At 41.7% G+C, this 18842-nt stretch overlaps 1 protein-coding gene across 1 annotated transcript in view; it reads right to left on the bottom strand.

Annotated features, from left to right (window-relative positions):
• Positions 1–18842, bottom strand: part of col12a1b (collagen, type XII, alpha 1b) — a 149133-nt gene that overhangs the window by 45389 nt on the left and 84902 nt on the right. The window contains 9 exon segments of the mRNA XM_083934198.1: positions 1013–1132; positions 1830–1959; positions 4098–4240; positions 4563–4692; positions 9796–9938; positions 15731–15860; positions 16392–16531; positions 16893–17022; positions 17693–17832. Of these exon segments, the coding sequence (XP_083790324.1) occupies positions 1013–1132; positions 1830–1959; positions 4098–4240; positions 4563–4692; positions 9796–9938; positions 15731–15860; positions 16392–16531; positions 16893–17022; positions 17693–17832 (1206 nt within the window).

The following is an 18842-nucleotide window of genomic DNA, read 5'->3' as shown; positions in this document are numbered from 1 at the left end:
AAATCCTGAAGAGTCACTAACAGCCTGACATGGCTAACACTGATTAGCTCAGGGCAATACGGTGAAGGCATTAAAACAGCTTTTTTAACCACTGATACTGCTCAAAATCACACCAAACCTCTGCAGTAGCATGACAAGAGTCCCTACACATAAAACGAAGCAACAACAACTTAGTTAATGAACCCTGAGTTTATTAAAAGAGTGTTTTAAAGACTTACCTACTGGCCCCTGTACCAGCTCCTCTCATAGTAAAGTCCATTCAAGTCGATTACCAAAGTCAATCCAAAAGGAAGGAGCCCATTGGTGCTTTGTTTTCTGTGTAAGGACTATTCTCATGCTAATACAGAGGTTTGGTGTTATTTTGAGCAGTATTAGTCGTTAAAAAAAGACGTTTTAATGCCTTCACTGTACTGCCCCGAGCTAATCAATGTTAGCCACATTTGGCTGTTAGCGACTCCACCGGATTTCTCCGTTAATAGTTGTTACACGAAAAAAAACTGTCTCAATGGCTTAATTGATGTATGTAAGTGGCGAAAAAGACCATTGGATGATTTTGCACCGGAATTACACTTTGACAACAAGTTGTGCAGAATAATCAAAGTCTCCTTCATCCAGTCGCAGTACTGTTTTTTGCCAAAACCTTATTATTTCCAACACTTCCGCTACTGAAGTGGCACAAAAGATTTGCAGATTTGTGGGTTTATAACATTTTTAGACATGAAAAATGGAGTTGAGAGATAAACAGATATCTGCGTATGAATGCAACAAAAAAAAGCTTATGAATCTGTTTATAGAGATTATGTAAATATGTTGAAAAGCATTAATTGTATGCTTTTTTCAGTTTTTCTCTTGTTTTGTATTCTACATAAAGTAGTTCCTAAGCTTGCTCGCCTTTCTCTAATCTTTCCATTTCGCTCCCAAATAATGTTCAATTTTCAACCTACAGAAACACCAACCGATGCTTCGTTTGACAAGTTCCATTCAAGTGTGCTGCTGTGACGTGAGGTCTCACCGGCAGGAGCGTAGATGAGTCTGTAACCCTGGACCGGAGTGGGCACCGGGTCCCAGGCCACTCTAAATCTGGTGTACCACTCGTCTGACACTCGGAGGTTCCTGGGACTCAACAGGCCGACTGAGACAGAGAGGAGACACAAAGATCTGTTGAAAAGGTGTATCATATAAAAAGTAATCGTTCAAAGAGCATTCACGTCTGTGGCATCAGTGTCAGTTTAAAGTATTTTCAGAAGCAAATATATGCAAAGAAAAACTGTCAAATTGGAGAAAAACTTTGCAAAACCTGTTTTTTTTTTATTTCATTAAGAAACAAATAGCCAACATCTGTTACATTTAAAGTTACTGTCAGAGGGATACTTAAATGTAATTTTATCTTTTTCAAAATGAAACACATGCTGAATGAACATCTCTACCTCCTCAGTATCTAATAAGTTTTAATTAAATGAATTATATGTGACACTTGGTTTAGATTTGGGTCTTTACTCGTAGACTTCTGAGTTGGACCGACGCCTGAAAGATCCTGGCACACTGTCTTTGAGTCTCTGTTGTTAGTGTAACTAATGCTGCTGCTCACCAGTAAAGTGCCCTCCCAGTTTGGCTCCAGCGAGATCCCAGTGGTGCGAATCCCTGGCACTAACACGTCTACTGTATTTATTTTCACCTCTCTGCAGCAGCACTGGCTCACAGAGCTGTGAACTGAGTCAACTGTTGTGTGGAGGATCGGTAAGAGAGAGGTGTGACCAGAGCTATACACTGACTGAGAGGGGTCACTTCTGTCTTTTCAGAGCTCCTGTGTTAATGTGCGACCGCCTCACCTGTGCGTCCGTTCCCGTTGAGCGACCCTCCGGGGCCCTCGGCGTAGACGGCCTCTACGGTGATGTTGTACGGGGTGTCGGGGAGCAGATTCTGCAGCATGGCGTTGTTTCTGTTCCCTGGAACCGTAGTCTGAGGAACAAAATGCCATACAGTCAGACATTTTAACATCCAGTGGATCCTGAGTAACAAATCAGCCTGTCCTCACTCACATGTTCGTAAATATTCATACAAAATATGTAATCCACGTATTTATTATTGTAGAAATGATGTCTGGAGCAAAGGAGGAAATTAGTTGTCGTGCCAAAATCCACAGAGGACCTCCACCTGGAGGACTGGTGTTCATGTCCTGGAAGAACTAAGACAAACCAACACCTTTATATGATCTGAACCAAGTCCTTTAGTGACTAAACTTAACCGTCACCTTTTGTCGTCTTAACTTAACCGGCGCATTTTGTGGTCTAAACTTAACTGTCACCTTTTGTCGTCTAAATTTAACCGTCACCTTTTATCGTCTAAACTTAACCTCCACATGCCAAACGTCCTGTTTTGTAAGATATCATACGAACCTGTTGCAGAGAATACGTTGAATATGCAACATGCCCTGAACCTGGATGATACGCCTTAGCATCTGCCGACACCACGGACATGTGCAAAGTTCTGTTTTACTACTTTCTGGAGTCTGTATGGAGGTACGTTCCAAACAAGCGCAGTAGATCAGCGTTTATAAGAAGGCATATTCCAAGCATGCAACAATGGGATGACATGCTTCCTTCTTTTCCCAAACTCTGGACAATTTCCCTCTTTGGTTTTCCTGCAGTATGCACAGCTTCATCACATGGACCCTAGCGGACCCTTGAGCACTCTGAAAGTATAATCCAAGCTTTCGTCCTCATGGAGAGACTCTTCATGTGTTGTGTTCGGTTTATCATAATTTTTCCACTGGCATTGGAAACACAACGCTTTTGCAATGAATCAATTTAATTAAAGCACTTTTCTTTGGTGTCTCTTGGTCCACTAGCACATGAGATTGACAGACGCACCTCTGTGCAACAATAACTTTGGACTAAATGTCCCCCAGTATTTTTCATGCTGGTGAAACACTTAAATGTGAATTTAACACCTACATGTATGCAAATCTAACAGGTGCATAAATGGCTCTGAACACGCCTTTCATTAACACCTGAGAGCTGAGACAGTCTAATGTGTCCACACTGGTGTAGACGAAAAGTCGAGGGAGTTGCTAGTGTTTATGAATTCCTTCACTATTTGACTTTCTGGGCTTTAAAAACTGTTTCCATTCCTTTACCAGAATAATCCTTATTAAACAGGAAGGCATTATTTTGTGTCCTGAAGCAGAAAATTGCAGTTTAGTTGGCGTTTGGAAGCTGTGTACAAAACAACCCTCCTCTATTAGCCACAGATGCTAAATTGTCATAATTGCAAGCATTTAGAAATGGTTAAGTTCAGTCCCAGTCAAATCCTTTAATCTCCGTCCCTCTGCTGCAGTTAGCTGACTCATACAGAACAGGTGCTTTTCTAACAAGTGGAGGGGGAGCACAGCTGGGGCGTCTCCGCCCTCCGACGCCGGTCCAACCTCGTTATTTAGGACTATTAATAACGTTATTACGGCCAAAATGCTGGGTGTTTGTTTAACAGAGCCTGTAATTACTCTCACTAATCGGTGATTTATAACCCCAACAAGCCAAGGGAATCCTGAGATGTGACTTCACTGCATAGTTTGCGTGGAACATCATGGCGAGGGGTGAACGGTGAGAGTGTATTAAGAGTTTGTCCAACCGACAGGAAATTAATTTCTCTTTATTGCTGAAACGTTAAGTGTCGAGGGGATGAAATGAGATTGTTTCTGACGCATTTTCTTTGTCCATGCAAAAATCTGACTGCTTCTAAAAGTTTCTCACATTGGGAATTATTAAAGGAGCTGTAAATGTTTTTCTTTAATGTGTGTTTTTTATTTGTTTTAAGGTTAAAGACCAGATTTTATTGACAGTCAAATGCAGCCTACAGGAAGCGCGTAAGCAAGTCTACTAGCGTGCCGGTACAACATCGGCAAGGAATTACTTTTCCACGCAGGCGTCTACTCAAAGGGCATCCACGCGCATTGTCAGGTGACGTCAGAGCTGCGTCAAAATCCATATGGTAGCCAAATTCCTACCGTCCTACTGTCTATACATTTACCTATACCGTACACCCCTACTGCACAGACCCTTGTGAATAGTGTCATAGACATTTTTTTGCAGTGTACTTACAAACTCGGTGATGGGGTCTCCAGTCATTGGAGCGTAGGAGATCCTGTACTGCCTCACAGGACCCTCTGCGTGGTCCCAGCCGATGGTGAGGGTGCTGGTGGTGGCGTCAAACACACGCATGTTCCTGGGACCGGCACGCGGCACTGCAGCACAAACACATTAGTTTACCACATGCAACACACAGACACACACACTTATACATATATGTGTTTGATGATACACTGAGTGTCTGCACCCACCAAGTTACAAGTAATTTAAATACAGTTTTAAAATGATGTTCCACTGACAAACTACTGCTGCAATCATTAAGTGCCTCTCACCATAAGATTTGTTTAGAGAAACTGTAAATAGATGTTCACACTGATGACTTTGCTTGTTAAGATGAACACGTCTGGAAGTGTATGAAGCATGTGAGTCAGTGTCCATCTAAACAATCGTTGGCATGAGTCACTTGATTGTACTTACGTGTCTTGCCGTTGCCCTTGATTGGCGTTCCCTCTCCATCGGCGTACTGGGCCGAGACGCTGACGGAATAGGGAGTATCTGGGATCAGGTTGTCCAGGAAGGCGTTGTTAATATTTCCTGGAACCAGGACCTTTTGAGGAGAAGAAACCCAACGGTCAAAAGATCAATAGACCTCGTCTTTATGACAGCCTCAGCGGGGAGGCTTTGCCTTTTTAAATGAACCTCTTTCTGGCACTGATAATGTACATAATGACCTCACTGCTCATCCCACATCCAGTTTACCGACCGAGCATTCTGCTGCAGTTTTCCTGAAACACTAACAAAGGCCCAGGAGGTTAGATGCCAAACAAATCTTTCATTCAGTAAGTGGACTGACGAATAAACAGTTTCTGCTAGGAAGCGGCTGGGGAGCTCAAGGTCTGTCAGCGACTCGGAGCAGGTTCAGACACGCAGCTTGACGTGTTTTCTGACAACAAGGACGACTGCAGACCGTCTCTTGTCACTGGGATTATCACGGTATTTATCCCCGTTTGAGGGCCGTGAAACTCACCAGCAGTTACGTCATGGGAAATCTATCTGCTGCTTGAACTCATGTAGACATTTTGTATTGGTTAAATCTCCTACAGGGTTTTTGGACCCAAAGTTTCTGGCACATCAGACCATGAAACGGGTTCCTCTGTGACGATGTGGTTGAGATCCCACAACTGCTGGCCTGGGGTCAAATCCCTCCAGGAGGACAAAAGATTGGCCATTATCCTTTTTAAAACATGATGGAATGGTGGTGCAATCATACAGTCACTTCCTGAGGGCAGAGCTGCTCTCGAGGGTTGAGATGCAGCTCACTGGTCGAGGTAAATCTCAGTTATTGGAAACAAAGAATTCCCAGTTCTTCTGGGTAATTAACGGGATTTAAGAGGCGTTGTGTTTACTGTGTTAAAGAGTCACCTTGAATGATCCACTGAGATCGTAGTCACGACTTTGTGAGTACAAGATGTGATGTTTATTTAATATAAAACTCCCAGAGTCCATGGCTTTTCTTCTCTAGCTTTTATTATTCTTAGTCTTAAAGTCTGACCTAACGCCCTTTCAAAATACTGGTCTTAATGCTCTTTCGAACAAAACAAACAACAATGGGATAACCTGTGAACCTTTTATAATCATTTCTTTTTTAGTGAGACACCTTTTCATTGACAGGAAAGAGCTCTTTTTTTACTCTGATCTGTTCAAACAACGGGGAACACAGCACTGCAGTGTTGTAGTAATTATGAGGCTTGGACCAGGAAATAGAACTATGAAAGTGTGTTACATCGCAACTTAAAGAACGGTAAGCGCATGGTCTAAAGTGCAAGGCACAAGTGCATTTAGGGTATGGCCAACTCCACTTCTGAGAGTTAAGCGGTGTATATTCCCGGCACAGAGTGAGGCGCAAGGGGAAAAGGGGTTGTATTTGGATTCTCCATTTATCATGGCACAATCGCTTTCTGCTGCCTCAGGATAACAATGTGCCTGACCACACCTTATTTTACAACCAAAACATGCATAGGCGCACAGATGGGCACTACAAAACTTGGGCGCTAGGGTAAAAATGACATCTGAAACTAGCAATGACAGTTGCATCTGCTTTACGCCAGATGTCATAGCCCATTGTTTGAAAACAAAAAAGTTGCTGTCCATACACAACATAACTGACAATAACTGCACTATAATGTTCACTTCACAGTCTGAAATACTGCTCAGGTACATTTCAATCACAATGTGCAATACTACTATTTTCCTATTTTCTTCTGTGCCTTGGTGTAATTTTAAAATATCTTAAAATATTGTATATATTGTTCCTGTTATTAATATTTCCTATATGTACTAATGGGGCTCCTAAGCGTAATTTCTCTCTTATAACCAAGCCTCCCGCCACAGCAACTTCCTGGTTGATCCATCAGCCAGATGGACGCATCTCCCTCCTCCTCACGTCACATACATGCCCTTTTTTGGTAAGAGGAAATGAGGCGGAGTCAAAGTCTGACAGGATGGCGACTCCCGTAAGCGAGGAAGATCTAATCAAGTTGAGAGAACTGACCTCGACGGAGATGCTACGTCCATTTTCTAAACAGTCTATGTTTATAACTCAATAGAGGTATTACTTTTCTACGCCCAGATAAAAAGAAGAATCTGCATCCAGTTTGCCCAGAAAGATTTTCCTGATGTCCCATGAGTCAAACTAATGTACATTAAATGATCAAAAGTATGTGTTCCTCTGACTAAAGGAAATCCCTGTTTCACAACAAACTTGACTATACGCCTGAACATAAAACCGGCTCCATAACACGGAGGGTCGCCGGTTCGAGTCACTGTGTGGACTGGTGGCTGGAGAGGTGCCAGTTCATCTCCTGGACACTGCCAAGGTGCTGTTGAGCAAGGCACTGAACCCCCAACTGCTCGGGGCGCCGATCCATTGGCAGCCCAGTATATAGGTCCTGTTTGTGCATGTGTGTGTATTTCAGGCCTGTGTGTGTGCAACGTGTATAATAACAGAGTGAAAAAATTGAATTTCCTCTTGCGGGATTAATAAGGTAATTCTTCTCTTCTTCTTCTTCTAAAGACATTAGAAAGACGTTTTCCTAGTTTGGTGTGGACGAACCCTATCCAAGACCTTTGGGATGGACGGGAACACAAACTGTGAGCCAGACCTGATCACCTAACATCAGTGTTGGACCTCACTAATGCTCGTGTGTCTGAATGAGAGCAACTCTCTGCCGAATGGTTTCAAAATCTGGTGGAAAGATTGAAAAGTGGAGGCTGTTAGAGCAACACATTAATGCCCGCGGTTTTGGAATCACATGGTCAATTATCTCATGTGGGTGTAATCTCACAGTTTCCACGTAGTTTTTGCCATAAAGTACTAAACCTTCATCTCTAAAATCTATTTTGTTTTTGTTGGCTCTGCCCACTTTAGTTTAACTCAACCGATGAACTCAACCAAGAATTGTCTGAGCCTGCGCTTAATTATACTGAATTAGTCATCAAGAGTCGAATCTTTGTATTTCTGAGCACATCTTTGCATCTTCTCTGTGAGTTTGCCAAACCAACTTCCTCTCAGACCAAAACAAAATCAAAGTTAATTAAAGTAAAATACAACAGAAGTGAAAAGATAGAGAAAGTGGTGACTCCAAGGGATAATAAACTATTCAGTGTGGTGAGTAGAGGGGGTGATAAACTGTACAGTAATATTAGCTTCGCAGCATCATCAAAGCAGATCCTACTCATCAAAACAGCCAAATTAGATTACAGCTGTATGGCCCTAAAAACATCAACCATAGGAGCTTTCACTGATGTCAGTCACAGATGTGTCCGCAGTGCAATGTTTCCAAACTTCAGTCACAGAGTTCACTCACTCTTTCTGGGGAAATAAAGCCCCATTTTGTGTCCCTGCGATCCAGATATTTGCACCGGTGCATGAAATCAGTGCTGATGGAGAAATACAAAAAAGCTGACAAGTCATGATTTCCATATTTAAGAGCGTCGCCATAATAACTGCTGCTCAAACATCTGTGCATCATCAGCAGGAACGAGAACACTTAGTGAAACATAATAACAGAAACGGCCAAAATGGACAACCTGTTGTTTGCATGAAAAAGACTGACCCGGTGAAAGGTGCGACCCCACGTTGATTTTACTGCTTTAATCAGATCATTGGCGAACAGATGGATACAACTGCACTGAAACTTTCAGACAACCGAAGATATGAAACCTGATGCTTAATTTTACAGTCCACACTCAATACACAGCTGTACAGTGTGAAGGGGAAAACCAGAGGTGGGAAGAAGTCAACAGCCAGGTCAAGACCCAAATCAAGGCCACAGATTCTCAAGTCAAGACCTAAAAATCACAAGTTGAATACTACATCAAGACCAAAACGTCCCAAGTCAAGAATGAAGTTAAGACCACAGTGTCTTAAGTCAAGAACTACACATCTCAAGTCATTAACAAAAGGCCCCACATCTAGAGTAAAGTTAAGACCTACAGGTCTCTCGTAAAGTCCCAAGTCAGGACCAAAAAGTCCCAAGTTAAGACCACAGGGTCTCAAGTCAAGACCTAAAAATTGCAAGCTGAGAACTACATTAAGACCAAAACGTCCCCAGTGAAGATCACAGAGTCCCAAGTCAAGCACAAAGACCTACAAGTCTCAAGTCAAGACAACAGAGCCCAAAGTCAAGAACAAAGTCAAGACCAAAAAAATCCATGTCAAGAAAAAAGTTAAGACATACAGGTCACCAGTAAAGTCCCACGTCAGGGTCAACAAGTCCCTGGTCAAAAGCCATATCAAGACCAACAAGTCCTATGTCTAGGCCCAAGGAAAGTCCAACATAGTCTAAAGTCCTAATCGAGACCAACAAGACCCAAGTCAAAACCTATGAGTAGAGTCCAACCAATTGGCTGCTGTCAGATTGATTCAAACTTTATCCACTGTCTGGGGAACGAAGACTTGATTTGCAACTTGGGGATAACATCAAGACATTCCAAGTCAAAAGTACAGGTGAAGTCACAAGTTACTGTTGTTACAGTCAAAGTCTTTATTGATTTAATAAAATCTAGTGATCATATTCATAACTCAAGTCTGTGGCAAGTCTGATTCATGCGACTTGACTCATCATGGCAAGATCCTTTGGCTGATCTTCTGTTTCATAGCACTGTAAATGAATATCTTTGGAGTTTGCACTATCATCTGAAGATGTCACCTTAGGCTATGGGACATTTTCCTTTTTTTTTTTAGCATTTTAAAGATAAAAAGAACAACTGATTATTGGATTAAAGTAAAAAAGAACAAATCAACAGATTAGCTGATAATGGAAATAATCATTAGCCCCAGCCATTTCTGTCATGATATCTTCTTTATCATAAAACAAGCAAGACGCTTTTGTGATGAGATCATTTGCCTTTTTTCCAATAAAGCTTCGCTTATCTCAAGAATTTCCTAGAGACCAATAAGAGCTGACCTGCCGCATTTGCAGGTTGATTTGCAAAGAAAAAAAGAAAAGCTTGTCTAATCTCACTAGCAGATTGTTTTAACGGCAAAATAACATGCCAGAGATTGTTATGTTTCGTCTTTAGATTTGTAGCTGTAATCCCTTGAGAGCAGAGACAGTGATCTCAGGGGAAACCACCCCTTCCTGCCCTCGAGGCAAATTCTGCAGCTAATGACAGTTTGTGTTTTAACAGCCTGCAGAGAGTTACTCACCGACTCTGTGGGTCTGCCGCCGCTCAGGGTGGAATACGCAACCCGGTACTGCTGAACCTGGCCTGAGGCAGGCTCCCAGCGCACATTCAGGCTGTTGGGGCTGGGGTTGTACACCTGGATGTTCCTGGGTGGCGTGCGTGGGACTGCGGGGTCACAGAGATGAAGAGAAAGTGAAGTGAGGAATGGGAGACTTTCTTCACTTGGCAACCAAACATCAAAACGAAGGGTTTGTTCCAAGTTCATCACTATTTTAGGACCCAGAAAATGACGGCTAATTGACGGATTTACAAACACAAGTTATAAGTTTCTGAAAATGTCACTGTAAGAAAATAAAGTGCTGAACAGGAACAGAGTTAATGTCAAGCCATGGATTATATTGTCAGTATAGGCTTTGCATTTAAAAAAAAATAACATTTTGAAACACTTTGCAAAAGGTCAGAACCCCTGTGCTTAACTTTTTAGTAAGTTAAAAAAAAAAATGCTTTTGTCTTTTGTGTTCTGTTGAAGCTTAGAATTAAATTAAGATTATTTTTGTTGGAAAAAGTTCCAAAACCTCTGGCTTTTATCAAGAATAAGCCTTTAAAGGAAGAACAAATGGTCTTTGCAGTGGGACACGATGCATCACAGTCAAACTTGAGGTTGAACTCAAATGCTGATTGCAGCAGAAGTCTCCTGCAGGAGAGTCAGTTTATAGTGTCTATGTGCAGAATGTGTAGAGAGAAGTAGCACCGTTTTGGGTTTATGCAAAGGCCCTTAACTTCCCTTCTAAACCAAACCAGATGTGCATATCCCCCTGGTATTTGTTGCTTTACCCAATAAAACCAAACTAGATGCAGTAGGTAGATTTAAACGGAGCCTCCCTCTCCTCCATAAGGACAAAACCTTTTCCCTAATGTTGTATAACCACAATGAATAATAATTTAATACCTTAAAATACAGAGGACACAGAATGTTTTACCTCATCCAAGGACACAATTACCCTCTATCCTTCAGAGAGATTATGTAACCGTCATCTAATTTTGTGTTATTAATCATTTAATAGCAGTAAGCACCATTTTTTTTTCACTATCTTGGACTGAAACGCTGTGTGACAAATTTGTCCTGGGACGAAAACAGTGAAACTGGAAACTGGAGTTACTGGTAATAAAGGATCATTAACGTCACACACAGGCTGATATTCACTGACAGACTGACTCACAGAGAGAACCAGTATGTCCCTGCTGTGGTGGAGAGGTTGCCTAACTGCAGCCAATTATGACACTTAACAAGTTCTAATAAAATGTTATCGCCATTGTTCTGCATAAATTAACTTTGTCATTGAAGCAATAAGAATATTTTCATGACAAATATGTGTATTTAACATGGGGCGGATGTGAAAGCTCATTCAAGCTCTGGTCCTCCTGAGAACGTGGCTCTCATTTAGCTTCCTAGTGCACCAGAGTTCGGTTTGGAATAGGATCTGACCCAAATATAGGATGTGGACCAAAAAACAGTGCTCGTTATGTGAAACAAGAACTACGCGCATCAGACGCCATCACCTTCGGTGCCGTGTCACTCTGTGAATATCTGATTGAAACACAAAAGCAAAACGAGAAAACCCAAGACGTATAACGTTGTGTTTCTGAGACGTTGTCTGCGAGTTTCACTCCGATATTCCGTCTTATAGACGAGGGCCCGCTCCGACCGTGTGACATTTGGTTTACAATGTTTGGTGCTTGAAGAAGAGCAACATGAACGCTGACTCAATCAACTGAAAAATGCATCGAATTCCCCAAACTATAGGTGTGAAAACGGCTCCTGCAAAGCGTGCAGGCTTTGAAGCCAATTTGACACGGTGATCCAACGTTTGGGATTACAACTTTTTCCTGTCGACTTAAATGGCAAAGGAAACCTCTGAAAATCTGTAGATATATTTTTTCAAGCGTCACAACCCCAGCAAATTGTCTTGTGTTGATTACAGAATTTGATCCATTTGGTCCGATAACATTTGGAACGTCTAGAAGAGCCGCATGATTACATAATTTAATCTCCACTGAAATTACTGGAGAGCTAAACGGGAAGAAGTCTCTAGTCTCTACGGGCCTCACAGTGAGGAAGTAGAGCCGATATTCAGGGTAATTTTATAGAAATTCATGCTCCACTGAGCAGCTAGCATAGGAATAAACTGGGCCCCGCTTCAAACGCTGTGGCCAGGTCTTTTATTCATCCATGGTTTCAAAGTGCTGACAGTCACCATCCAGCAAAGTTACTTTAAAGATGTACTATTAGGTGGTGTGGTGGTTAGCAATTGATGACTCTTCGTGTGAATGGTTGTCTGTCTCCGTTTGTGTCAGCCCCCCCCGCGAACCCGATAGGGACAAGCGGTTGAAGATGATGAATTGATGAATATTATGCTACTTTTTAGAGTCATATTTGTATTTTGCGGGTCAGCTACAATAGGCTTCGATCTTTAAAAAACACATTATATTTCTCATATTGTCCATTGTCAGAAAAGACGGAAAAGCATAATAGGTCCTCTTTAAATAAAGTGTGGTATGCTGTGTTGTGCGAAATGTTTTCATTTTGATGAAATATTTCTCCAGTTATCTCTGTTATAACCTAACTCCAAACCACGAAGGGCAGCGGTAACTTTTCTAAGGGGAAACAGACTTCAACCCAAAACCATTTTGAGTAATAAATCCATGAGTTTGAAGAACCAAAAGCACTGCACACTTATCAAGTTATCACGGCAGCAATTATATTATCCTACACTGGCCCCCGCAGTGGGAGGTCACATGAGGCCACTGTGGTCTCATTGGAACAAACAAAGGGGGCTGTGTTTTTTCACTGGGAGTTAGAGTGAAGGAACACGGCAGCACTGAGCACTGAACACGTCGTAATCAAAGCTCCAAATGTTCAAATTGCACATAAACTGTCCACAAATGTCCTCAAATGTCCTGACGTACAAACAAAGAGCATCACATCTGGATGCCTCGTTGATGAAGAGTGATCCTGACAAGGAATATTCAGGCTGATGTTTGCCCGCTGGAGCGCTCTGTGGAATCAAAAAGTCTTGCCTCTCTCGCAGCTTCCCAATTAAAAAAAAAAAAGGATGCATTTCTGCTGACTGAGCATGGCATGCCATCTGGGCAGAGACTAAACCAACACACACAACAGGAGGTCAAAACCACCCAGACGACTCAACGTCTCCGTCCAGATTCTACAGTTACCAACGGTAGTTTAAAAGTTTATTTTCTGCTATCAATCACTGTGAAAAACTTCTTCTCTTTTCAAACTTCAACTCATCCTGAGGTTTTAAGGCTTTTTCTGGGGTGATTTAGGAGTTTTGGCTCATTCTGCAGATTACAGTAGTTTTTCCACTCAGGGCTTACCTGGGAGACTGTTTGTCTATAAAGACGTTTTCTGCTGTCAAACTTTGTAGAAAGACCAAAAAACAAAACAAAAAAACTATCTGAGTCAGTCCAGGAGGAATCAGATTCAGGGGGTCACCTCAGGAAAGCACTGAACATTTATGCAGAGACATAAACTTTAAACATTTCTCTCTGCTCTGTTTCTCTTCAGTCCTGCACCGCTGGCAGCTGCTCAGTAAAAGCGTCACCTTTGACCTTTATTCACCGCAGGAGCAGGTGGTTAAAAGGGAACTTCTGAAAACCAATACGAGCAAACACGGATGTGTCAAAAATACAGATGTTAAAGAGGACCTATTATGATTTTCCTTATTTTCTGTCATATGTATAATGTTACAGTGTCTGACGTTCTTGTTAAATGTGGCCAAAGCTTCAGATAATGAGGTAAACGCATGTAACTGTAACCCTCTTCTACTCTACTCTCGACATAAGGTGAGGTCGTCTGCTCCAGGCACGCAACTGCAGTGTTTACATAACATACAATGCTACATGTAGCTATATGCTTACGTCAGGGGAAGCTGTTGTTTTTGGTTGGAAGCCTTCATTTGTGATTTTTCACAGAAAGTCTGGCTACACTCATTTCTCGGCTGCAGCAGATGGTACAGAGACGCCGAGAGCATAGATGCAGGGGTGTAGAGACCCGGAAACGCTGAACAATCAGAGCAGCCTGGGCTTTTTTTGGGAAGGGCGTATTAAAGAGACAGGCGCAACAGCAGAGGGTGAATACAAGTGCAGCAGCCATGAACAATATGAGAAACAGGATTGTTTTTTTTTACATTAAAGCATAAAAAGATGCTAAACCTAAATATGAAACTCCCACTTCTCCCATTCTTAACTGTCCTGTGAGTCATATACTTTTTATATACAGTAAAAATATACTTTTTTCTGGATATGACATGAAAAAGTGGGTAGCATAAAATTTTCAAGGACATTTTTACAACAGCAGATGTTTCCCCTCCACATTTCTGATCGGCTTACTCTGTGTAACTTTTTAGAAAAGTTTTGGTATTTACTTTAGTCTGTTGTTGTCGTTTATTGCTTTCTATTTATGTTTGGTTTTTTGTGAATGTAAGGGTCTTGAGGGTCCTGAAAGACGCCCATAAATAAAATGTAGTATTATTATTATAATTAAAGCAATTCTTACCTTTCTTGCATTTCTCAGTTAGAGCTCTCAGCGCTCCCCTCCAAAGTCCCACCCTCTTCCCCCTGCCTGACCTCTGACCCTCCCTCCTCCCCGACCTGAGAGAGAAATGATGTGTTCCGGTGCCATGGGAAGACCGAATTTTCGGACCTCCAACTAGGCAAAGTGCACTGGAATGCCTGTCAAAGTGGAACCTCCTACTAGAGAATTTGAGGGGGATCAACCAACCCTGAATTCGCAAGTAGGAGGTTCCACTTCGACAGGCATTTCAGTGCACTTTGCCTAGTTGGATGTCCGAAAATTCAGAAATTCATTCCCATGGCACTGGAACGCAGCATGAGCAGCGCAAGTGAAACAGAGCGGCGGATGAAAGGCAGGAAGCTCTGCAGATAATTTTATTTGGACTAAATAAAATGATTGATCAGACTTTGATCAGAAATATATGAGAATTGAATATTGATGAGTGGATTTCTTACATTCTTACATTTTAGTGTGCAATACGCTTATTAGGAGCATTTTAAGATCACAAAAGAAGATTATCAAAATACCAGAAAGGTAAGAATTGCTTTAAATCAGCCCTATAGTGTTTCAGAAGGCCAATTTAAATTAAAATAAGAGTGGATTCAATGATTTAATTGTACAGCTCTTCTAGACTTACCAAATGTTATCAGACCCAAAAGATCAAATTCTGAGGGTTTTGAGGCTCAAAAAATGTATTCACAGATTCACAGACTCTTTCTCCATCTTAGTCAATGGGAAAAAGTATTTTCGGGCCAGAGGGCATTACATTACAGAAACAGAAGTTGTTATTCCACCGTTTGGCCACTGTGTCAAATTGGCTTCAGAGCCCAGTGCAATTCCTGGGGACTTGGTGAAAACGTGTTTACTGCAGAAATATACCGCGGACCAAATTATCTGCCAGCAGTCAAGAAACTGATGTAAAGAGAGTTTCAGGATAAGCATCTGAAAAAAAATGATTGATACTATGTCTGATACACGGAACTAGCTGCACTCGAAAAACATCTTTGGGAAAGTACACCAAATGTGGGAATTATGTTCCGCTTTAATGGCATTATTTCACTCTTCGCTTTTTAGGAGACAAAAGATGAGGACTTGGAACATTATTTTCCCTCCAGGATTAGTCTGATTAAATGTTTTGTATTTTCAAAAGAATTGATATTTCTGAAAGCAGATGTTGGAAAAAGGTGTTTACTTTAATGTTCGTCAGATAGCGAGTTTCTTCATGTCTGTCTTAATGTGTCTATTAAACCCAGTTCAACCCCCCAGAGATTTATGATGCTCGTGTAATGTTTGTTTTTTGTGGGCACAGAGGAATTTTTACTGCAGAAATTAATATTCTCCAATCAGTGGAGAACCAAGGACTTACGTGTCTTCCCGTCATCAGACTGGCGCAGACCTTCTCCCTCTGGGTAAACTGGAACTACAGTCACGGTGTAGGGAGTGTCCGACAGCAGGTTTCTCAGTACGGTGTTTGTGGTGCCGCCTGACACCTGCTCCTGCTCACGCACACAATACAGGATTATTATTACAAACATGTTTCACATCCAAGAATGAATGAATATTAAACCGTGGCGCAACAGAAAACATAACTGCCAAGACCACAGGTTTATTTCAGGTGAAGATAAAGACTGTGTGTTTTCATTCATAACACAGACAAGAAGATAAGAGCTTTTCAGAGGGCAGATCATTCAATGACAAAATAAAGTTAATAGACGGAGTCAGTGGTGGACGAGATATATAAAAAGGGAGCCAGGACGTAGAACGTTTTTTGCAACCTATATACCACTGCATCACATATTCTTAATTTTAAGGCCACCCCATAGGGTGTTTTCATGTTTTCTCCATTTAAGGGCACAGTAGAGGGTACTTTATCGTGTTTTATCCATTTAAGGGCACATTAGAGGGTACTGTATCGTGTTTTATCCATTTAAGGGCACATTAGAGGGTACTTTATCGTGTTTTATCCATTTAAGGGCACATATGTTTTCATCACTAGAAGAAAGGAACAAGCCGGCATGATGTCTCACCATGTCCTCAGCGCCTCCAGCTGATGGGACGTAGAAGATGCGATACTGGCGGACGTTTCCCTCCGCTGGCTCCCAGCGCACCTTGAGAGAGCTGGTGGTGGGATCAGTGACCTGCAGATTCTTCACACCACCCAGAGCCTCTGTCAACACAACAACACCGCCATTACATTATTGTCAATTTCCTGTTTGAGTTACAGCTAGAGTCGAGGTCAGACCAGCAGCTAAAATATGACTCTCTCTGACCTTGTCGGAGCAACAGATGGGGAAGTTTTACAGCCCCAGGGAGTTTCCCGAGAGACTTTCCTTTCATGATTGTATCTCTCTAGCACAAACAAGACCAGTTCTATGCAATAAAATATCATCAATAACACGTTTTTTAGTGTTATATTCAATCTTAAAATCAGATTATCTTCAAAACAAGTGACGTAGTTTAGGAGTTGTGACATATTGATTGTCAGAATCTTGATTTTAAGACTTGATTAGTGGTTTATCTTCACTCACTTGTCTTTCCGTTCTCTGACATGCGTTTCCCCTCCACGTCAGGGTAAACTGGCACCAGCGTCACTTTGTACTCGGTGTCTGGCTTCAGGTCTCGCAACACCGCGTTGGTTGACATTCCCGACACCGTAGTCTGAAACATGCAAAATCACACGTTTGTGAAGGAATCTCTGCCACGGAACACTTCATTCATCTGTTGTGACTTCACATGTGCACTAACCCTTTTAACATACATTTTTTTTTTTTTTTTTCATCAGATGTCTTGTGCAGCTGACATATTTGGATCAATCGCTGTTAATATTTTAAAATGAAACTTTGTGTGGTGTTCAAATGTCCATAACAGTATCTAAGGTAAACAATTACTCTGTGAAAACATTTGGGGTGTTTTTTGCAATATGTAGAGAACTTTGATCTCAGTAAGTTGAACAACCCTTTGCTGCCTCTCTCTCTCCCCCCATTTCCTGTATGTCCTATCTAATAAAAGGCAAGATCCTTGATCCTATTAACAGTTAACTGCTTTTTTTCATATCAGCAAATGCAGTCTGAGCAGTTGTCAAAGCAGATGTTTAAATTTTTTTTTTACTGAACACTGAATATACACATAAAAAATGCATTTGGTGATGAAGCTCCCGAACAGTTTCTAAATGGACCTCGTACTGAGTTTCGTCATCTCGTTAAATTCAGTTTAGTTGTATCCCCATTTTCTTCCGTCTGATTATGAATAGAAAGGTAAAACTAGCAGCTACTAACAAGATATATTTATTCTTTGACAGTTATTTTTACTATATCAATATTAAACCGACCATGCTCTCGGTTCCTCCGCCGGTGGGGACGTAGATGATTTGGTACTGCCTGACGTCGCCCTCGGCCGGCTCCCAGCGAACTCTGAGAGAGTTGGTGGTGGGGTCGGTCACCTGCAGATTCTTCACTCCACCCAGAGGCTCTGGAAAAAAAAGACATGGGACACGTCACATAAACCTTCATCCTGCGGGGTGCAGCGGATGGGCGGGGTTCACCCCATCGGGATGCTCCAGATGTCTAAAGGTTGTCAATCACAGAGGAGTGTCTCTTCCTGTGCTGTGACTGTCTAAACTTCCTAGTATTCTATGAGGCATCCTTATTAAAAAGTATTTAAACTGACAAGAATTTCTCCAAGGGGAAAAAAAGGTTAACTGCTGCTCATAATCCTGCACATTTGTTTTATCCTGCAGGGTGCACCGGATGGGCGGGTTTTTACCACATCAGGAGTGTCCAGATGTATCAGGAAAACTTTCTGGCAATCATTATCTTCTTTTGTGAGCCACAAAATGTCCAAATAAACAAGGTCTGTATTCTTATTCTCTGTCTTAAAAGGACCATGCTGGTGGTTAGCTGGTCTGGCATGTTTTAGTCCATTAAATAAAAAGAGTTTACTTTACATAACTGGATGGTTTTCAGATAGACTTCCTGTTTCATGTCAGTACTGTGGCATAAAGGGATGTTATTGTAGCGTGCTAATCAAGAATGCTGCAACAATAACCTGTGGCCGCGGTTTTGACTCCGATCTGCGGCCCTTTGCTGCATGTCTCGCCCTCTCTCTCTCACCCCATTTCCTATCCGTCCTATGTAATAAAAGGCTTGAAAAACTGCCAAAAAAAATCTTTACCTTTTTTTTTTTTTAAATAATGCTTTATTTATTTCTGTCTTTCCCTGTCCGTGGTTACTCCACACATCAGCCTCTGCAGCCTGCAGTTCAACATCCATCATCATACCAAAGCATCAGGAAGCCTAACTTTACTTTTAATGTTATCAAAACTAAAACAAAATGTTCTCCCCTCGGCCTAAAGTGGTCTACTACAGTACTTCCTTGTTTAATGCTCCATTTGTGTCACAAATCAGTGACGGTCATCCCCACCTGAAGGTTCCTGCACTTTCAGAAAGTACTACCCTTCAATCAGGGACTTTTTGGGAGGT

This window comes from Echiichthys vipera, assembly GCF_963691815.1.
Source record: "Echiichthys vipera genome assembly, chromosome: 19".
In the NCBI taxonomy this organism is placed as follows: domain Eukaryota; kingdom Metazoa; phylum Chordata; class Actinopteri; order Perciformes; family Trachinidae; genus Echiichthys; species Echiichthys vipera.
Note: the sequence above shows the minus strand (reverse complement) of the source record. Positions and strands in the feature narration are given on the sequence as shown.